Consider the following 23,561-nt stretch of genomic DNA (forward strand, 5'->3'; position numbering starts at 1 on the left):
GGACTATTAGCTTCACAATTGTACTATGGGCTTCCCTTGCTTGTGTTTCATGCACTTCCTTGTTGGGCTCTGGGCACTATGGTTGTACTTGAGGCCACTTGATTGGGTGCTGGGTCTCTTGCTTGGGCAATGATTACTTTAGATGTGGTTGGATATGTGCATCACTGTGAATGGACATTGGACCACCAGCACTGCTGTGTTTCAAAATCTGGATGTCATCTGGAACCTTTCTGTTTGTATTTTGGACTCCCTGGTTGGTCTCTGGTTCCCTGAGTGGAGTTCTGGGACTTGTGGTTGGGTTCTAGACGTATTCGTTTATTTTTTGCTCAAAGCCCCCAGGAAGTGCTCTTGTTGCCCCAGTTGGAATCTGGACATTTAAGCAGACTTTTGGCATCTTGGCATGGTTCTGGGTATTCCTGGCCTCAGCACTGGGTACCCCTTGGTTGGGCTATGAGTTGCCTTTTGAAGGGCCCTTTGGGTTCCCTATTTTCACCCTCTGTGTACTTTCTGTGTTCCTTGTTTGGGCTCTGTGTGAGATCTGTCTGTCTCTTGAATGGGTTGTGTTTGTGTCTCTTGGCTGGGTCTTGCTTATATGTGTCCCTTGGCTGGGCCTTATGTGTGTTCCTTGGCTGGGTGCTATGAATGCTTCCTTCAGCTGGGCCCTGTATGTGTGCTTTTCTTAGCTGGGCCCTGACCCTCTTTGTGTGTCCTTTGTCGGGGTTCTGTACCTGTGTCTCTTGGTCCTTTCCCATACATGTATCCCTTGGCTCAGCGCCTTGATTCAGCCCTGTCTGTCCATTGTCTGGTTCCTGGGCGTCCTTTTGTTGATCCCTGGGAGTCCCTTGGTTGGTCTCGGTATGTCCCTGGTTGCTACCTATGCATCCTGTGGCTCGGCTTTAGGCATCCCTTGGCTGGGTTCTCGATATCCCTTGTCTTTGTGCCCCCAAATTGGGGATCTGAGCACCCCCATATTTTTCATTGCACATTTGATTGGGTTATTGTCTTACAGATAGATAGGCTCAGCCTCCCACAGATAGGCTCCGCTTCCTGTGCATTGGCTGTGGGCAAGGTGGATCCTGGACCATTGGTTGGGGTCTCCAGCCTTCCTCCCTGTTTTACTGGCTGAGCTCTGGGCCCCCTTGTTCGGCCTCTAGACAATATGACAGGTCCAACCAGCTAGATTCTGATTACCACAAGTGGGGCTGTAGGAGCCCTGGTTGCAATCTGGATCTCTTTGGTTGTGCTCTGCTCTCCTTGATTGTGTTCGGCACCCCTTCCCACCCATTTGTGCTCCACGCTCTCTATTTGTGCTCCTGGTTAGCGTCTGGTTACTCAGTTATGTTATGTTATTTGGCATTTATATAGCGCTCTATATATAATTGGTATGACCTCAAAGCGCTGGTCGGTTGAACGCCTTTGTGGACCGTAGTCCAGGTCAGTTGAGAGAGTAAGGTGTCATAGGGGGCTTGGGTGCACCAATTATGTGGGGAGCCGATGCAATTGCCTAATGGTAGCTGCAGCCTAGCATTAGGTGTGGTGCAATTTGATATCAGTTGCATGTGTTCAGTCCGGAGGATGGACACCAAGACTGGGTTCTGGATGCTTTAGGATTGTGTAGGACGCTTATGTGTGCAGCTAGGCTGGTTTTCATGGGATGTAGCTGCGTTTTATTAGAATGATGAGGTGTTTGTGGAGTAATGTTCGTATGTGAAAAGCTAGGCCGAATTGATCGAGGGGTGTAGCTGCACTCTAATTGTTTGTTTGTTTGTTTATTTATTTATTTATATTGCGCACCAGACCCGGGGTTATTCGGGCATGAAGGCAGAAAGAGGGTTGTTCAGCTTAGGTTACATGTTACAAATAAACAGGAGTACAGCTACGGTTACAATGCTGTGGACATCTAGTGTCAAAAATCCAAGAAGTATATACAGTAGGTTTACAAAAATGCAGATGTGATCGATAAATAGAACAGAGCAAATATACAAAATATACATGAGGTCCCTGATGACAGTAACGCGAGGTTAAGCATCATGATCTTTTAGCCATTGGATCAGGTTAGATCTGAATTGCTGGTAAGGGAGATCTTCCCTTAGGGCAGTTGGAAGGGAGTTACACAATTGTGCAGCTTTAACAGCGGTGTGTGTTGGTGTAGAGTAGAGAGTAAGCATAGTGATATTGGAGGTGAGTGTTTGGATGGGGTTATAATCGAAGGAGCTTTCTATTCCGGATTTCAAGCGCGCATTTGCTTAGTAGTGACTTATAAACGTATTCACTGGCGTCATTTCTTGCGATCTCATTGAGCGTTTGTCATCGGGTTGCAGGTCTTAGTTGCGTCAGATGGTCATAGTCGGCATTACAGAAAGAGACGCATTTTCAGAACTTTGCAGAAGGTCATACAGTCTCTGGTGTGTTGAATATGTTGGGGGGGGACTTTATGTGGTGGGAGTGAGTTCCACAAAGTTGGAGACAAGGCTGAGAAGGCGAATCCTCTGATCCTGACAGAGTTAGAGGTTGGAATTACCAGAAGGAGGGGAGTGCTTGATCTTAAGGTGCGAGATGGGAGGTAGGGTTTTAGGATAACACAGGTCTAGTATTCTCCCAGACACCATAGTATTGTGCTCTTAGTGCTCATCTAGGTCTGAGGCTCAGTATTTAATAGACGACAAGCAGCAGCTGTTTTTGCACACAATGATCACCTCTGCAAACAGTGAGAATGGAAGTTCCATCTCATTTCACTCGGCCCTGGTGTCAGTGCATTAGGGTAGAAAATGAAGGTGAGAGTCAGAGCATGTTATCCATATGTGTTCTTTTTTGGGTATCTTTGCATCCGTGTTTCCCCAAGTGTAGGTGGAATGGCCACAGATCCATTTGGCATTTTAAATGTATTTTATTGCTCATGTATAGCGCGCTTAATATCAGCGAGTGCGGTTTCTAAGCGCAGGATTGGGATTCGAACCTGTGTTGCACCACATTGCCTTGCTTTTAAGACAAACGCATTGCCCCTGAGCTATCCTTGCCCCTGAGCTATCCTTGTACTGAACATTTTCTCTGATGGATATGTGAATGTATTGCCATATTCTGCTGCCTCGAGAATGATCTGAGAGGCAGTCCGCGAGTATAAAGCAGAAATAGTACACTAGGCAACGAGAGTGATGCATGCCAGGGCAGCTGCAGTACTGGGTTGTGAGCCAGACAGTGCCAGAAATCACTGTACTATGAGAATGAAGCCGGGCTAGGGCCAGTGTGTGGTGGCTGGTGAATCTTTTAATTGGCTGGGAATAATGTACTGACATAACATACTCTGTGCGTACTTCCACCTAACTGTCTAACATAATGTACTCTGTCTCTGCGCAACCCTAGGCTATCCCCTGCAATGGCTAGCCGTACTTTGTGATTTGTGTCCTTCTCTAGTTCCCCTAATTTGGGGTTACTATTGCACTGTGATCTGTGTCCATTAGGCTCTCTCCCACTCTCTAGCCCCCCCACTAACTGTGGTTACTGTTGTACTGTGTTCTGTGTCCCTTAGGATCTCTCCCACTCTCTAGCCCCCCCGACCCCCCACTGGGGTTACTGTTGTACTGTGATCTGTGTCCTTTAGGTTCTCTCTCGCTGTCTTAAGACCCCCACCCCGCTGGGGGTACCGTTTGTACTGTTGAGTGTACCTGTCTGCCCTTTCCGTGTGTTCCCTACTGTGTAACCCCACCCTCTATGCATCCTGCGCTGTGCAGAAAGGGTTGGGCATCTCTCCTCTCTCTCTTCGCTCCCTCCTCCTACTTCCTCCTTGCACCCGGTGCTTTCCCTCTCCCCTATCTTCTCTGACTGCTACTCTATCTCCTATCCCTCTCACTAACTCAGGAAGAAATAAGTTCAAGGGGGACTTCCTGGTCTCCAACCCAGGCCTCCCAATCGCTGATACCTATATCAGTGCTTCCGCCAGACACACTCGCACATCAGGCCCCAAAAAAATGTATGGCCATACTGCACAAATACGTGAACCCTGAGTCCATAAAGGGTCACCCTGTGAAAGGCGCGGAAAAAGCATGTGGCAAAGCATCACGGGGGTGCAGGTGAAGCCAGTGCTTAGAGAGGAGGAAGACGAGAAGAATCTAGCAGAAGGCGCCATAGGTACGAGCATGTGGTAGAAGGAGCGAGGGGACGGGTGAGCCAGCAAATCAGTCGCCTAGAACAGGGTGGTGATGAGACCTAGGAGAAAGTCAGTGAAAACCTTAAGATGGCCGCCTGTCTGCCCGAAGCTCCTGCCCTTGAAGAGAGCTCCATTCGGAATTTGAGGTTGGGCACGAATTCAGAAGAAAGCTTCCAATTGGATCTGAGACCCCACAGAGGTGGCTTCCCCCCCCCCCCAAACCCAGGCTACTAAAGACAGCCAGAAAGCAAAACAGCAAGAGGAGAGGGAGGTGCCACCCAGTGCCAGCCAGTGACGGGGAGATGCCATAGAATCCCCAAGGAAATTGTGACAGGCTTTATTGTTGGAGTTCTGTATGTTACCTTTCGGCCATTGGCCTACCTGCTTCCCAGGAGGGAGTCAGGCTCAGACTTGCAAGCAAACTGGAGGACTTCTGGTTTCAGCTTTTGTTGGGACCCTTACCCATAGCCACAGAGACATTGATACATTACGCCATCCTGAACCAAACAGAAAAGGGCGGGAGGCGGGAGCTGTGAAAATTCCAAATAAGGAAAGTTTTGTGCCTGGCTTTGTGTTGATTCGTGTGCTCTCTGCGACACTTCGCCCGGCCACTCTCTGCCTGTGACATGTTCTTCATAATAAGGAACTGAACCCCAGAGACTGTGCGGCTTTTACCAAAAGCAGCAGTACAGCGATTTCATTTCCTCATATCACGAGCTCTGAAAATATTAATTTCCTGTGGCATGCCCACCCTTACATCTTTCTTGCATCCGTCTGAGTCTGGCCCATGCGTGTATTTACTTTAGTCAAGTCTGAACATTAACCCCTGCAGAGAGGACCTGAGTATTAATGTCCTGCAGGCCATCACCCGCAAAAGGATCTGCAACGGCAAGCCCACCCACCCACCCACCTTAACTAGCTCATCACCAGCCTCCCAATTTCTTTTCTTTTGGATTTGTATAGCGCACTACAGCCCACGGAGATCGAGGCGCTGTAAGATAATGTACGAAGGCTTGCTTCAGGGTTACAGGAAGCGGCCCCGGGTTGATACAATTTGCTTAGTTTCAGTTAGTGGTCGAGGTCAAGGCCCCCTTTCTTGCTCTGAGCTGCTAACACTCCACAGTCCTTCCAAAGCTTTGAAGACCCTCTGGCCTCCTGAAGCATATCCGCCTTGTGGGGCCTCCCCAAACACCCCACAGCATGTCGGCCTTCTGGTGTCCATGAAATATCCCATACCGTGTCCGCATTCGAGCGGTCTCCGGCTGCCCTTGAAGCCTGTCAGCATTCGTGCCCCCCCCCCCAAAACATCACAAAAACGACACCTTTGATTAATTAATCTTTTATAACGCGCTTAATACTGGATACCAGTTTCTAAGCACATGATCAGGATTCTAACCTGTGCTGCTCTGTGTTTGTCTTGCTTCCAAGACAAACCGGTTGGCCCTGAGCTATATACTCTGTAATGTACCAGTTTCTAAGCACACGATCAGGATTCTAACCTGTGCTGCTCTGCGTTTGTCTTGCTTCCAAGACAAACCCGTTGGCCCTGAGCTATATACTCTGTAATGTTCCGCTTACTACTATGCTGGCCTATTTCTTGTCCCCCATTCCTTGCGAAAGGGCATAGTCTTATGGGATAGCTGCAGGCCTTCTCTACAGAGGGAGATTCCCCTGCTTGAGATCTCGCAGCTGAGATACCAACTATAGAATGGGGCCATGAGAGGACGCTGTGGCCTTGCATACATGTGTACTCTGATGGCAAACCAGCACCGTGTCCATGCATACATCTACTCCTTGCCAGCAGCTGAGCCCCACAAGTCTCTGCACACCCCTCTCAGCAGGGCCGGGGGATTCTGCGCTTTTGATGCCAAACCTCAGGGGATCCCTGGGATTTTGTGGGGACATAATATGCATGCACCCGGTTACCCATAAAAGAGTCTATGCTTAAAATAGGCGAGTCCCAGGGCCTGCTTTCTTGCAAGGGGTTTGATTTTGCTAGCCACTGTGGTTAAGGAAACATGAGAGATTCAAGCCACACTTGTACATTTAGTCACACATTTCTGACTGTAATCTTCTATCGGAGCTTTCTAACTTTTCTTCACAGTTTGCTTTTTAATTCTACATGTATTCCTCCATCCATCAAATTCCTCCATGCCCCCTCCTCCTTCATCTCCACCTTTCTCCTCACTTTTTCAACTGTTCTCTACTTTTGCTGTGCTGCTCTCTCTTTCCAAAGTCTTTTCTTTCCACTTTCCTTTAATCCCCTCTTTCTCCTACCTCTGACCCCTTTCTTTGACTCGCCCATCTTCTCCCATCATTTTACCATACCTCACACTCTTTGCCATTCCATATCCCTCCACTGCTTTCCACGCCTTTCTACTGTCTCCTCCAACCTCTCCCCCACTTCCCACCTTTACGCCCACCCTCTCCAACTTTCCCTCGCAATATGGCTGGGCCTGTTCTTCCGTTACACGCGGTTCATAATATGCATTGCAAACACAGGGCCTGCCTCCTGTGTGACACGTGATATTTGCTTCAAGGATCACATTATTAGAATGTCGTTTTAATAATTTGCAGTTCTGTCGTTATGCACCAATCTTTTTTTTTTATCAGTTGTTCAATCTTTTTAACGTTGTTGGCAGCTTCTCCTCCCCTCACGCCTCCGAATCTTCCTTTCCTCTTCTTCATTGAACCATCTCCCTGGACGTTTCCCTCTTAATGTGAGCACTAGCACAGGGCACAGGCGCCATCGCTTGAAATAGTTTCGCAGCATGTGTTAGTGATAAAAGGAGCAGCCTTTATAATTATATTTTGGGATCTCTGTTCAATACCGAGGCGAGCCAGTTCTCAGTAAAATTACCAATTCCAAGAACTCGGGAAGATCTTTGTGAAAACACAGCACCTATTAACATGGTAAAGCAGAAACCGTGTTTTCTTTTAATCTCACCATACAATCCTTCCAACATGTTCTAGGCCTGGTATAATTATATAAACAGACTCCAGTACTAGATTAGGCGAGGAAAGTGCTGGCTACTGGGAGAACAAAAACAAACACCTTTCTCACGGGTGATGCTAAATACGTGCAATTTGTTCCCTTGTTCTGCGCAGAAATAAGTGTCTCTTACTTTCACAAACCAGTGCTTTAAATAAAAGTATCCAACTCTTACTCGGCTGGGAACGGCTTTCAGATCGCTAGTCATGCCTGGACAGCAGTCCTGCTTAAATGCCTCCCCTTGGCTTCTGAGAAGCGTTCAGGAACTTCGGAAGATTGAGTTTCTTCTTGTTCCCCGTTGAGTTCTTGCAATTTAGAAGGACATGTCGTCTGTTACAGGACATTCAGGTTGTTTTGCCCCGCTGGAGCCATTTGGCTTGTTGCAATGACATGGGCACGTTTTGTCCCTTTGCCGTTCGTTATCTGAGGACATTTGCGGCTGAATGGCCAGGCTCGCGTGAGGTCTGTCTGTGCACACCTATTATAGTCTTGTGTAGTCCACTAGCAGGCCTAAAACTCTTGCCGAATAAACATATTGCTGGCAAAGAGATTAACAACATATTCTGGCTTGGGTAACCAATACTGATTAGGGCCAAACGAGTCGCTCTACCATCTCTTGGACCTAAACTGCGACGCAGAGACGCAGACACTGCGGCAAGAGAGCACCAGTAACTGTACAGGCCATCACGCTGGGGGAACCTATACAAACAGGTGACAACTGAGAGACACATGATTTTACATAGAATTTTGGTATTTAAGTAAGGTACTTCTGCTTCCCTGCTGCCATCGCTGGATGAATGTGGAACCATCCTGTCAATAGAACCATGTGACAGGATGTCACATGATGTCCTCCAGCTTCCTGTAGTGTCTGAGCATGCTCAGTGTCGCTGGAAATACCGCTCCAATCAAAGGACGCACAGCATTTGCTCCTCCATAACCAGTGACCTAAGGCGAGCCAGAGAGGAGCCGCGGGAAACAGATGAAGAGAGACCGAGCTTGCTAGTCACAGGGGTCGTGTAGACACAGGTCTAACCCCAACCACAGCATTGGGACCAGTATCAACCCAACAACTGCAACCTTTATTTTCCCAGAGACTTGCCGAGAGCCAACAGGTATGAACCTTTGACATTCTAGCAACGGTTGAGCTAACCTTCTGGGGTCACATGCTGGTGAACCTGCAAACACCAGAGAATGCTCTGCCATCTCAACAGAGACTTTTAAATGGAATACACATCTTCGGAATGGACATCTAAAGTTCTTACTTGCCTATAACTGTAGATAAAATACACATAGAATTGTGACCTTGTGTGGACAATCAATTATATGAACCAATAGTGTGTTATACTGTATTTCTGTTGCCCCACATCTTGTATGGTGAAGTGTGCCCTGGTTGATTGACAATGTGTACCCTATTAATGGGGCTAAGGACACTTGGAAAGTACTGTAAGCTCCCTTAGATCTCTGGGCATCAACACAAGCCTCAGAACATTCCTCCCTGCACAGCCCCGTACTCGCAGACCCCCTCTTAGGTCGCTGGCTGCCCCTCCTCTAGCAGGCTCATCTACCACTCCTAGGCTGCCCCCACTCACAGATAGCCCCTACACTTGCATACTGCCCCGCCACTCACAAACAGCCACGCCACTCAAAGAATGTCTCTCCACGATTGCCCTTCGACTAAGAAATTGCCGCACAATTCATAGGCTGCCCCTCTGCAGTATTTCCTGAGCCATGCTCTTCCCCTCTGCTCCTGCAAGTATAGCTCATCCTCTCTAGTCCACAGGGGCAAGAAAGCAAAGAGGCACTATCCTAGTGGAGCCTGAACATCGCTTGGTGACCAGGGGATGTTAATCCAGCCAGGGACACTCCTAGACAAATAGGGAAAGGATTCCTGGTGGGGGCTGGAGAAAGGGGGCAGGCGAAGTTGACGCTGGCCCTTGACTCTGGAGGGCACTCTGTTCTTAACATGTATCCAACAAATGCTGTTTTAATCTGGCTCCCTTTAACAATCCTTGTGCGCAAGAGCTATTAACATTGTTGGGCCTTATGCAGCCTATTACCTATCAGTATTTATGTACCCCCACCACCCAGCAGTAATTTGGTGTTATATGCACCCTGACACCTGTTGGGATGCTAGGGTGCATTCAACCAAAGCCCGTCAGTATTCAGGGTCCACATACGCCCACAGCCTGTCAACATTATGGGTTTGTTTATATACACACACACACACACACACACACACACACACACACACACACACACACACACACACACACACACACACACACACACACACACACACACACACACACACACACACACACACACACACACACACACACACACACACACACACACACACACACACACACACACACACACACACACACACACACACACACACACACACACACACACACACACACACACACACACACACACACACACACACACACACACACACACACACACACACACACACACACACACACACACACACACACACACACACACACACACACACACACACACACACACACACACACACACACACACACACACACACACACACACACACACACACACACACACACACACACACACACACACACACACACACACACACACACACACACACACACACACACACACACACACACACACACACACACACACACACACACACACACACACACACACACACACACACACACACACACACACACACACACACACACACACACACACACACACACACACACACACACACACACACACACACACACACACACACACACACACCCCCCCCCCCCCCCCCCCCCCCCCCCCCATAACCAGTCAACATTCTGGAAATCCATGCTCCTCAGAGCTGGTCAGCAATGCAGAGCTACGTGCACACCACATTGTCATCACAGCAGTGCCTGATAGCATTTAGGAGACACATGTACCCCATAGCTCTTCAGCATTGTGTGATGCAAGGGAGTCACCTCCAGGGAGACTATGGAAATGGATTAGGCAACTATCAAGGCTAGGAAAAGTCTTGCCATCATTGAAAGGTCTTTCTACGTCCAAAAGGGTCTTCAACTGGGCTGAGAACAACATAGAGCTTGTAAGAGCATGAAAGGCACTCGTTCCATTGCCTGCCTGGGGCTGCCTGCAGAGGTCAGGGGACATGCAAGCAGCATCCAGGGTCGATCTACAGATTGCCCGCGTGACCTCTGACCCCAAGACTGCCATATTTGAAAGGTCTTTCCACCTATAAAAGAGGTTTTAACTGGGGCATGAGCAACACATAGCTCTTTGCAACATCATCAGAGGCACTCAATCCATCTGGCTGACGCTGCCTGCAGGTACAGCCTGGCTCCTCCACCAGCTCCTGCTGCTAATATGGCTAATCTGAGTGCAGCATCCTCCATCCAGCCTTCTCCCCTCAGCCACTTGCACCACCATCAAGAGACAAACGGGGCGGCCGGGTCTGGACTCCATCTCCCAGACTGCCCTGCTCTGTAGCTGCAGGCTGGTATTCCGTCCTCCCCTTCCTGACACTGGATGCCCCATATTACTTCCAGTACTCGACTCCTTGCTTTCAGGTGATTCAGAAAAGGACAAACAGCTAAGGGCCAATCTCCAGCCTTTCCTCCAGCCTCTTTGCCTCTTCACCTTTGAGCTATTGTTTTACTGTGTCCTGCTACTTGCTTGTAATTACCAATTACGTTTCATCCCTGCCCTCACCATGCACTGCTCTTACTATCCGGTCCTTTCTATTCCACTACTCTCTTCCTTCTCCTCTGCTCAAAACCATTTCCAGCTCTCTTTCTATCCCGATCATCTTTTCCTCGCGCTAGCCCTCTTCCAGCTTATCTACTCTCTATTCACAAATCCTCCAACCCTACTTTTCATCACATGTCCTCTTCTTGCATCTACCCCCAGTGACTCTCTGCTTCAGTATGCTTCTACAAATCACTCTTTGTATTTCTCTTTCGAATGCACAATCTGTCTGTAACAAGACTTCTTTAACTCCGACTTCCTTCTTTTCCATTCTCCCTCTTGACCTCATTACCATTAGAGAAACCTGTATTTCTTAGACTCTGCACAGTTTCTTCCCTTCATGACCCTGCCTACACCTTCACCCACTCTCCTCGACCAACAGGTAGGGGTGGTGGTGTAGGACTGTTTGCATCTTCCAAACTTCCTATCTCTCCTACTCCCCTATCTCCCGCTAGTTCATCTCTATCAGCCACCTGGCACGATTGTCAATTTATTGACTCCCTTCCTCCCAATCATCACGTCATTGTCAGTGGTGACTTTAACATACCCTCTCTCTCCACTCCTCTATCCACTGACTTTAGCTCTTTTCGCCTTAACCACTCACTCTCTTCTGTCCGCTATCTGGCTACCTATTCAAATGGTAACTCTCATGGCCTTATTCTAATCTCCTCTCATCTCTCTGCCTCTAATATCTCCACTGCTCCTTCTCCCTCTGATCATTCCATCGTCATTGCCTCTATCTCCACTCCTACTTCCACTCCACTCGCTCCATCTACAACTTCCATTACCAAGCGGACGTTTCCCTCCTTCAAATTCTGGATCTAACTCTCTGGCCTTCACCACTCTCTCTACTGTAGTGCAAAATTCACTGTTGCATGCACTGATAAAGCGTTCACTAACTTTAACACTGCTCTTTGTGTTCCCTTCTCCTCTCACTACCCTCTTACTACATCCACTCCTAAATCCCACCCTTCACAGCCTTGGATTACACCAACCATCTGCACCCTGAAAACAACAATCGGGAAAACCTTTGCACTTGGCAAAGATCTAGACACTCGTTGGATCTCCTCTTCAAAACTACTCTTCTGCTCTCGACTCTGCCAAATGCGACTCTGCCAAATGCGACTCCGATCTATCTCTCATTTTGTCTCAATCCTCTTCTGTCAATTCTCTCACCTCCTAAATCCCCTCCATCTCTACTCTTTCTGCTAACAATATAGCTCTCTACTTAGCTTAAGACATGTCCAACATTCAAAATACCCTTGCAAATGACCTTCTTCCTACTCACTTTTCTCCACCACCTCTACTCTCCTGTCCTGCAACAAAGTTTTCCTTTGCCCCCACTAACCCTGATGAGATTCTTGACCTACTCCTCAGAGCTAACCCTTCACATGCCCAATCGACCCTCTATCCCCAGACATAGTGAAAGCTCCCAGTTTTGTTCCATATCACACTTCCCTCTTCTTTTGATCATGCCAATTTTCCATCATCCTACAAGTCGACTACTGTCATCCTTCTCCTTAAGAAACCTGGCCTAGATCTTAACTCTAAACAACAAGCGATCGGGGCGAGCCTGTAAGTCACAATAACCCCAAAAGAAACAGCTTAATAAAGATTTACACCAAAGCAATACATGTCATAATTCATACAATTAAATCGTAACCACAGATCAGCGAGTACCAACACATTCCCAACATTCCCAACAGTGAAAGTGACACATGGTACATTTTTACAGGTTTTGACAACACAACAATGAGTACTCGGTCTATGTATCTGGTACTGTGCAAAATAAAAGTGGACATGACCGTGTTTCAAAATAGAGCCTATTTGTTTAACTGCAAGTTAGGTGGCCTTCATCAGGACAGGAAATGCTGCCTGGTCTCAGGCTGACTATCCTGTGGTGGTATTCTAAAAGACAAATATATTGTGATTGAGTGAGGGTCTGTATACAGGATATTTCTTTAGGTGCTCAATAAGTAGCAAAAATGTCTCAGAGGGGGGGAACTTAGTGTGCCTCAATGCTTCGCGCGTTGGTTCAATGATTAAAGTGACGCCATTGGCGTTATGGCTGATGATCCACCAGCAGTGTGTGTCCATCAAGGAAATCTAAAGTAAGACATAAATGCCATCACTTAGTGGTTCCCCTGGTCTGTGGTCGTCATGTTAGCACACAGTTCTGGGGAGACAGGACAAGGCACTTACCCCACTGGTGAGTGGTCTTGCGCACAAGCAATGTGCTGCAGGGCACCTATTGGTGTCACATGCAGGGGGATGTCTTTTCGTTATCCCAGTCTCTCCACACCGGTTGCTAAGTCTAAAGAAATGACATAGGAGAAGATGAGTTGTTCGCCAGCTGTAGTCAGGTGGTGGCATCCAAAGATGAGACATGGGGAATCATAGTATTCAAATGTCTCTTGTATCTAACACAGTGGGTGCGATCGTGGTTGTCCGCGATGTTAATGGACATTGCATTAAGAGGGTAAGAAATGCACGGCAGGGCACAAGACAATCAGTGGGGTCCCCGCCGAGCCAGCGTGTGCAGGATGCTAACGTGTGGCATATCAGCTGAGTCTGTTTTGCTGACATGGGGGTGTAACTTGTGATCTTACCTCCATTTGTGGCTGATCAGTGCGGCCGTGCTGGTCTGATGGATCTGCGGATCGAGGTTGCCACCATGTTGAAGTAAAATGTTTTGGGAGGTGTCATGGCAACCACGAACGACACAGGGTTCGCATATGCTGAATGCTGTCGGCCATCCTGAGATTTGCCTGTACTACTGTGGGGGCCAAGGCAATGCCTTGGAAATATTAAATAAGTCCAAGGGGAATATGCTGGAATCGCCCCCAGTGTGAGCCCATGTGTACATGTCATCGGGGTCTCCCGAGAGAGAGGCCGGGGTCATATCTTTGTACGATTCCACGTAGCCATACATCTGTGTGGCCCAGATATGTAACTTGGCCCTTTGTTAATAGACAGGCGTTCTGTAGGACTAAAACAGTGTATATTACGCAAAGTGAAGTGGAATGACTCCACCCAGCAGGTGAGTGATACTACCCTAAGCTCAGTAATGCATAAATAATAAATACACGGCATATCTCAGTGGCTAATAAGTTGAAAGACTTGCTATGATATCTGGTAAGTGTTTCTACAGATTCCACAGAGTGTAGATGTTCGCAAATTGGTGTCCTGGTGTCATACACTTGTGGCAGCGGGTCACGTTGACATTAAATGCAGGACACATGTTGGTATATGGCATCTCTCAATTGCTGAATGCTAATTGCCTACTCTACAGACTACAAGTCGGTCAAAACAGCAAAAAACATTATCATTGTGAGTGAGTGAACACATGGTATCATGGATTTAAATCACAGAGTGGGTTCTATCTTTAGAGTTGGATGCAGCTTCTATCGATGGTGGAATAATGCATTGGCACAAAAGCAGACCCACTACTGCTCTGTTTCAAAGCCAATGCAATTTCATTATATTAAACCAATTTTTAATGGTTGGTTCCAAGCCCCATGCCACTCTATGGCTACATTGAGGCTGTGCCGAACGCTGTCTCGACGATAGCTCCATCTTTGTTCTAATTCTCCTAGGAGTTTTTCACTGTCTCAGCCTCTTTTGCTGTGACTGACGGTTTGTATTATGGACCATCTGAGGTCGCGGTCTGTATGTCTCATGAGCCTAAAATGGTCTACCGGGGGTTTATTAGCCACTGAATGTCAGATGCAAGAGCGATGTTCAGAGATTCTCTGTTTTACGGGCCTCTTGGTTTTCACAACATAGACTAGATTGCCTGGGCATTGGATGGTGTATATTGCCATTTTGCTATTGCAATTAGTGTGCGTTTTCATGTCCCAGTGGACGTTGACATAGTCTGATAGTTTTGTCTCTGTGTATTGACACGTTCCACATTTCCCACATTTATGATGACCACTTACAGGTGGTAATCCCCACGCTCTCTCCAAAGAGATCTTTGTCTTCGCTTCACAGTACGTGTGGACTAGGTGTTCCCTGAGATTTGTATTCTTTTTGAAGATTCTAATTCTCCTGCCAATTTTCATCCTGCCTCTCTTACAGCATGTCGTTTTTCAACGGACTCACTGATTCCTTGACCCACACAACCTCCGGGATCCTCTTGAATCTGGTTTCCGACCTCTACACTCTGAGTCAGCTCTCCTCAATGTCAATTTCATTATATTAAACCCATTTTTAATGGTTCCAAGCCCCATGCCACTCTATGGCTACATTGAGGCTGTGCCGAACGCTGTCTCGACGATAGCTCCATCTTTGTTCTAATTCTCCTAGGAGTTTTTCACTGTCTCAGCCTCTTTTGCTGTGACTGACGGTTTGTATTATGGACCATCTGAGGTCGCGGTCTGTATGTCTCATGAGCCTAAAATGGTCTACCGGGGGTTTATTAGCCACTGAATGTCAGGTGCAAGAGCGATGTTCAGAGATTCTCTGTTTTACGGGCCTCTTGGTTTTCACAACATAGACTAGATTGCCTGGGCATTGGATGGTGTATATTGCCATTTTGCTATTGCAATTAGTGTGCGTTTTCATGTCCCAGTGGACGTTGACATAGTCTGATAGTTTTGTCTCTGTGTATTGACACGTTCCACATTTCCCACATTTATGATGCCCACTTACAGGTGGTAATCCCCACGCTCTCTCCAAAGAGATCTTTGTCTTCGCTTCAAGGTACGTGTGGACTAGGTGTTCCCTGAGATTTGTATTCTTTTTGAAGATTCTAATTCTCCTGCCAATTTTCATCCTGCCTCTCTTACAGCATGTCGTTTTTCAACGGACTCACTGATTCCTTGACCCACACAACCTCCGGGATCCTCTTGAATCTGGTTTCCGACCTCTACACTCTGAGTCAGCTCTCCTCAATGTCAGCAACTTCATCTCTTCCGCTCGTCCTGCGTACCATCAATCTATTCTTACTGCTTCATCACGAGTTTGGCGGTAACCGCTAAATGCAGCGGTAACGCTATTACCGCCGTATTTAAGGGTCCACTAATTCATGGGTTTGGCAGGATTTACCCCCAGCTCTGAGCTGTGGGCAAATCCGCTACGATTTTGCCGATTTTTGGCGCTATTACCGCTGCGCTAATACAGCCGGTGGTAATAGCACCGAAAATTCCCCATTGGGCCCAATGGGGAATAGTGAATTCCTGAATGGGCCCAATGGGGAATAGGGACTTACCGTTCTGCCAAATCCATAACGCCAATAGCCCCGGCGGTAATACCGCCGGGGATACTGCCCAACTTGTGATGAGGCCCCTACTCTTCTCGACCTCTCTGCAGCCTTCAATACCATCAACCATTCTGATCTTATCTCCACACTATCTCTGCTGGGCATCAGTGGCAAGGCTCTCACTTGGTTGGCTTCATATGTTGCCCCAGGCACTTACATGTGTCCTGGAACAGCCTTACCGCCCCACTCACCCCTCTTACTGTTGGTGTTCCCAAAGGGTCAGTCCTGGTCCAGTTCTCTTCACTCTCTATCCCTCTGCTCATGGAACCTTGATCTCCTCCTACGGCTTCTCCTATCAACTCTTCGCTGATGACACTTAGATCTTCTTCACCTTTCCCTCCTTATATGAGGAGCTATGGTCAAAAATGTATAATTGGCTCTCTGCCATCAAATACTGGATGGCCTCTCACTCGTTTATGCTCAACTCCACTAAGACTGAAGTACTCTACTTCCCATCCAAACATGCTATCTCTTCCTTTCCCCCTCTTCTATTCTTCCCTCCGGACTACCTTCCCTACTCTGCTTCTGCTCGCAACCTTGGTGTCGTCTTCGACCAATCTCACAACTTCTTGCTCTTCATCTCCAAATCTGCCACTGCGGTCAGACTTATAAGAAAAACTAAGACATCTTCTTCACTTCAACACTGCTAAGTACCTAACCTCCTCTTTAGTGCTTGCTAGATCTGACTACTGTACCAGTCTACTCTATGGCCTTCCCAACTATGCTTTATCACCTCTCAACAAAGTTTATAACTTTGCTGTCTGTACACTCTTTAACCTTCCCCGCTTCACCTCCTCCTCCCCAGCCTGTCGTCATTTAGGCTAGTTATCTATGAGACAAAGGGCAAAGTATTAACTCATTCTCATCATCTTAAAATCTATTCATGGACTTGCCCCACCCTACCTATCAGCCCATCTCACTCTTTCCCTCCCCCTTGCTCCCTATAATCATCCTCGGCTCACCTCCTTGACACCTCTCGTGCCCCTTGCGCTCCCTCTCGTTTCCGCACTCTCTCTTCTCGCTCCCTTGCGCTGGAATGCTCTTCCTCTCCCTCTCTGCACTACTCACGCTCTTGTCTATTTAAATCCGACCTCCTAGCTCTCCTCCTTTATGAAGAACCACTTGCATAGCATTCTGCACCACCACATCCCCCTGTTCTCCTCTCCCCTACCTCTCTACAACAACCCCAGAGCACTTATCCCTCACCCCTTCATCTAAAACTTAACACTTCCTCCACTAACCCGTTCCTATATCATGCTCTACTGTCCTTGTCCTTGGTTCATGTTGCTACCTCCCCTGCATCATCTGGTCTTATATCCACATCCTCTTAGCACTTCCTCCACTATCCCATTCCTATATCGTGCTCTACTGTCCTTGTCCTTGGTTCATGTTGCTACCTCCCCTGCATCATCTGGTCTTATATCCACATCCTCTTAGCAGTTCCTCCACTATCCCGTTCCTATATCATGCTCTACTGTCCTTGGTTCATGTTGCTACCTCCGCTGCATCATCTGGTCTTATATCCACATCGTCTTAGCACTTCCCCCACTATCCCGTTCCTATATCATGCTCTACTGTCCTTGTCCTTGGTTCATGTTGCTACCTCCCCTGCATCATCTGGTCTTATATCCACATCCTCTTAGCACTTCCTCCACTATCCCGTTCCTATATCATGCTCTACTGTCCTTGGTTCATGTTGCTACCTCCCCTGCATCATCTGGTCTTATATCCACATCGTTTTAGCACTTCCTCCACTATCCCGTTCCTATATCATGCTCTACTGTCCTTGTCCTTGGTTCATGTTGCTACCTCCCCTGCATCATCTGGTTTTATATCCACATCCTCTTAGCACTTCCTCCACTATCCCGTTCCTATATCATGCTCTACTGTCCTTGGTTCATGTTGCTACCTCCCCTGCATCATCTGGTCTTATATCCACATCGTTTTAGCACTTCCTCCACTATCCCGTTCCTATATCATGCTCTACTGTCCTTGTCCTTGGTTCATGTTGCTACCTCCCCTGCATCATCTGGTTTTATATACGCATCCTCTCGGCCAGTGTTAAGGACGCTGGTGCTCCGCTCTGTAAATCAGTGTTAAAAGGTTTTGTGAGCATGTGTGTGACAAAAATGGTTTTGTGAACATTTTTGTGAAATAAAATGCATTGTTTTCCCTGCAATGTCCTTTAAATAAATAACTGAAGTCAGCAGTCGTGTAATTTGACCCTTGGAGGTGGATTATGGTGGATCCCCAATAACTCCCCCAGGCTCCCCTCAGTCATCACATCCTACTGTTTCAGAGAGATTAACTTAGTATAGACCACTAGAACATTTATTGTTTGAGAATTGAAGGATGGTGCCCATAGTCAAACATTCAAATGTAAATTGTGTATGGGGGAAAGAAACTCAGAGAATATTAGCCTCAGAAAAAGTTTGAAACAGATAATATGTACACTGGAGAGTAGCCTCTTAACATGGGCATGACCTCTGATTCCACACTGGGAATGGGACTCTGCGCAGAGCACACCTTGGGCATGCAAACCCCGAAGTGAATTGTGGACATGTGCCTGAAGACAGCACTGCGCAAACTAGACCAGGGTGAGTGAGCGAGTGCAGTAGCTCATGGCACCTTCAGCGAAATAGCGGGTCCAGCTAGCTGCCATGATGATAGCACCTGATCTCAAGATGGCAGATAGATTATTTGGAAAGGCTCCTGCTTCTGAGTGCACATGAGGAAGAGGGACCGAAACATGAGGGAGGTGGAACCATGAAGTCCAGGTCAATCGCAAGACCTCAGGCTGAGGGAGAGACAGACCAACACATCACAACTCTGATAGAACAATTACTGCCCAAGCCAAATATAAAAAAAACACAAGCCACAAGTTTGGTGGGAGTTAAAACAGTTTTCCAGAGACCTGGTATTGTAGCAATAAGAGGGACAGGAGAGGCAGAGGGAGGGAACAGGAGGTGGATTATCCAGATAGGCCACACAGTGAGAGATTGACTTGCAGGAGAGCAAAGACTGCTGGGAACTTGACACGCTCAGCACCTGATATTGCGAGGGCAGCACCGGCGCACGTGCTGTAACGCCTGGCCTCTTGATCCTGTGGCGCAGAGGAGCTGCGGACTGGGCATACACACAGACGTTTCAGTATGTGCACCAGTGCCAGATCTAAAGCAGCTGGCTAGGGAATGTAAACACTAGTCCCTGCCGAGTAAGCGGGTATCAATGGCAAGATAACAAAAGACACTGCGCCTCTTCGGGTGGCAATAAAAGCTTTTAGAATTGACACAGTGGTAATAGTACAGACCAAAAACATCAGGTAACACTTGGGGAATCGGAAGCCGTTGACTTCTGATGAAGTGATGAGTGGAAGCAGCATTTTGGAGGTTTCGCAAGCCATACTTTCTTTGGTCCTCGACCTCTATTGGCCGTGCACAGTAATTTGAAAGTCCTGTGGTGATGCACCAGAGGGGGAGAGATGAGGTCCATGGATCTTCAAGATTTCGAGCTTTCGAATGGTTTCTCATTTGATAGGCATTGCCACCAAAAGTTCCTATCAGGCCTTTTAAACTACTTCCTTGTGATGACTGGAATTTAGTCCTGAAGAAGACTGGATTGTTGTGAATAATTACCCATGAGGCCGAAACTCGACTAGACCATGAAGAAGCTGTTGATGAACTCCATTAGTAATTGGATACTGTTAAATGAGCACTTGGTCATAGGTGCAAAGCAATTAGCCGCTCTGCATACTTGGAAATAGTGGCACATGGCTTGATATATGTAGAGTGCTGGACCATAATTAATAGTTGTCCAAATCTTTTTATTTTGTTTACACAGATTGCTGTATTTTGCACATTTTATGAGGTGTGTGATTGGTTTTTGTATTGTCCACATCATCTTAGGTGGTGTGTGTTGTGAGGGAGTATGTATGCATGAGTTGTGAGATGTTCTATATTATATGTTTGACTTTTTATGATGTATTGGCTTATAAAGAATTGTTTTATCATGTCACCAAGATTGAATTAAACCATTGAATAATCACATGTTTATACATTAATACAATATTATGCAAAATAATTCTTTTGAAAACTTCAAATTGTGATGACCTCACAAAGACATTTTTGAATATATGCAGGATCACCTGTTTGTGTTAGTACCTGGGAACTTGACCCTAACACAGAGGATATAGAAAAGGGGTAGAAAGAGGGTATTGTGCTGGGGACTTCTGGCCAGATCCCAGTGGCAAAGCCACTAGAGCTTAAAGAAAGTGTGTATCCTTGGGAACCTGAGAAGAGGCTGTAGCAGGTTGAAGCCCAGCTTGCCCAGGGGGCTATATACACTGCATTGTGTAATGGACCAAGAGAAGTGGTGAAAAACCTATCCAAGGAGACTCTATTGCAAGAGGGGGAAACTGCACAATCTTGCTCTGGAACCTCTTAAGGCAAGGCAGAACCCAGAATGGTCTACCCCCTAGCAGAAATGTGTCACACGCTGCAGATTCCTGAGTCTTACAGGAGTTTCTCTCGCCTTACTGTAATCTTAGCGATTGGGTTAAGAGGATTCTGGGATTATTTGGAAATGCGGGGGCCATTCTGAATCAAGGAGACACACCAATCCTGGGGAGAAGATTGGGAAGAAAGTGGCGTAGAGGGACACCGCTATGATGATATAATGCACATTATCCTGGTAACATCGGTGTACCAAGTACTGCCAGCTAGGTCATCTTTGGTTTATTGAGACCCCCTTTTTTATTTCAGCCCTCCCGCCTTTACCATAGGGCACTGCATTCTTTATTGAGCACCCCCTTCCCCACCCACCTTAACCTTCGATCAAGTCAGAATAAAAAGATACCCACCTTCAGTTGGCGTGTGTATGAGTGGCCTGCTCCTTCTTTCCATGACAGTGACCTCATGTATGCGACAGCCTGTGAGCATTCTGGCATATATGTATGGCCTAGCCTGTTAGCACATTGTATTTCCATGGATCGGGGTTGGAATCCTGTGACAGAAATGTTCGAGGGAGAAAAGATCGGAGATAATGTTTTTGAGAATAATCTTTGGTCTTTTCTCCCCTGAACATTTCCGACTTGGCCCCCACCCACACCCGTATGCCGCTGACTCGCTGTGTCCCTGCGACACCTGTTCTCTTACACTTCCATAATCGAGAACCGGCGCCGCAGGGTGCTTTCCTTCTTTTTTTTTTTCCTTTTTTGGGATTGGCTGCGGGGGACACACCTGCAACCCCTGCTCACAATATAGCGAACAAGGGTGCGGGGAACACTCCCGCAGCCCTTAGCACCGAATGGGCCATTTGGTTGAACTTTTCGGCCATTCAGAATTATTGAATGGCTGAAATTCGGCAAAATCTCCCATTCGGGCTTTTATTTATGGGCTTTTTGGACGTTTGCGATTTCCATATTTACTAAAGCCCAGAACATGTGCACGTACCTCACAGCATGCCAACATTCGATTGGACACATGCCCAGCAGCGCGTTACAGAAGCCTGTTCAAGATTAAGCATTCTGGGGTCACGTGCACCCCCACAGTCTTTCAGCAATGAGGGCCACTGTGCCGCGCGCAAAGTGTCGGCATTGTGCAGCTGCATGTAAGCACAGCATGTAAGAAGTATTTCTTGGAGCCGCTGTACCCTAACGAATGATAGCACATTTCTGGGACCTCACAGCCACACGCACCCTGCACTCAGTGCTTTGGAAATGAGGTGTGGGAGCGTTTTGTTTGTGGTGCTTTTAGAGTCCCCTTTCTATTTTTGCTTCCCTTGACATTTAGATGAAAATTAATCACGTGGGAAGATCCAAAGCTTTCAGTTGTTGCTCCTCGGGTCTTAGAGGCGCCTGTCATTCTGTTACGTAACAATGAAAACTGATGAGGTCAGAGTCTCATTAAGTGGCACAAGTAAAAACTGTGCAGAGAATGCACTTTAAAAAAAAACTTACAGCAATTTAAGAAATGCACGGGTCACCTCAGTAACAAACGTTACAGTCTAATGCATGATATGCTTCTATCGCCCACCTGGGTGCTGGAAGCACATTTCACAATGGCAGGCCTTTGAAGCCACCGTCATCGGGAAAGGCGAAATTCAAGCATTTCAATTCCTGTTTGGGGGATAGAAATGCAAATATGACAGAAGTGGTTCAAATCACTGTTGTTGCACCTAAAGAAAAATGCATGCCAGGCCCTGTCACCCCCTCACCCCCCGTGCCTGTTACCAACAGGCGCAGGCGCCTCATTTCTGCACATTTCAAAGTGCATTCTGTCTGTGAATTCAGGTAACGCATTTAAATGTTGAGAAAATCCCCTTATTGGTGTAAAAGGCGTGGGAAAAGGCATCTTAATATGCACATCTGTGATGCCCTTTGGGAAAAGGGCACAACTTTATTTGTCGCAAGTGAGAGCATCAAATCACTTGTGCCCCCAAAACATTTGAGACAATAATATACCATGTATTTTTATACCAGAGGGTTTGGTTTCTGTATCTTTAACATTTACTTTCTGATAGAAATCTATGGATCTGGCTTCTGTGTGTATTTATCGGATCCCATGCGTAGGAATCTTTGCATTGTGCCATCTTGTCATATAAACTGTTAAACTGTTTTCTGCTGTACTGTACCTGTGAAGGAATATTGCACCTAGAAGTCTTGTTTTGCTCAGCATTTGTGAAGTTCTAGAATGGGCTGGCTGTACATAGTGTTCCTGGCTGGCATCACTATATGCTATCGGATATTACTAGGCAGGGGGGTGTGCGCGCTGTCTCAGCACCTATGCGATTGTGCAGTTTTGTGGCATGCCAGCTTTGCAGGTTTTTGATACTGTGGGTTCAGAGGTTGAGCTTTAGTAGATTATTTAATCTCTGGACTGTTCTCGTATTTCAGTCACAGTGTGTAACCTATTGGTTCTCTCCTTTTCCAGCTCCCTAATATGTTCGGCGACCTTCGCTCCACTCTGATTGCCCTGATGATTGGCTCCTACGCCTCCTCCGCTGTCACTTTTCCTGGAATCAAGGTGAGCTCTGCCCTTTGGACGCCTGCTCAGAAGGATGCTTGGAAATGCTTGCAGCATGTAGCAAATGCTCTGGAATTAGTTCCACCATCTCGAAGTTCAGCACGTACACGGTGGCATCGCCTTGTGCAATGCTGCGCCCATACAGGGCCACATCGGCGCACCAGATCACCTCTGCGAAACCGGTCAAGCTCATTCACAGAATTACGCTCACATATAATATTGTACTAAATTGCATTTACTACAACACAAAACATTACGGGGCAGCCTTTGGATTAAAAAGAAATGACCATATTTCCCACATTAGGAGAGAAGCACACTGGCAACCCATCCAAGCGAGAATTTTATTCAAGTCTCTTATCACACACAAATGTATTA

The 23,561-nt window shown here is 47.1% G+C and overlaps 1 protein-coding gene across 3 annotated transcripts in view; it reads left to right on the top strand.

Annotated features, from left to right (window-relative positions):
* SLC43A2 (solute carrier family 43 member 2) overlaps positions 1-23,561 on the top strand; it is a 179,212-nt gene that overhangs the window by 97,882 nt on the left and 57,769 nt on the right. For all 3 annotated transcript variants that reach the window (XM_069615412.1, XM_069615413.1, XM_069615414.1), the window contains one exon: positions 23,094-23,186. In XM_069615412.1, the coding sequence (XP_069471513.1) occupies positions 23,094-23,186 (93 nt within the window). The remainder of the gene's footprint in view (positions 1-23,093; positions 23,187-23,561) is intronic.

Source organism: Ambystoma mexicanum, chromosome 9, assembly GCF_040938575.1.
Source record: "Ambystoma mexicanum isolate Mex_15411 chromosome 9, UKY_AmexF1_1, whole genome shotgun sequence".
Taxonomy (NCBI): domain Eukaryota; kingdom Metazoa; phylum Chordata; class Amphibia; order Caudata; family Ambystomatidae; genus Ambystoma; species Ambystoma mexicanum.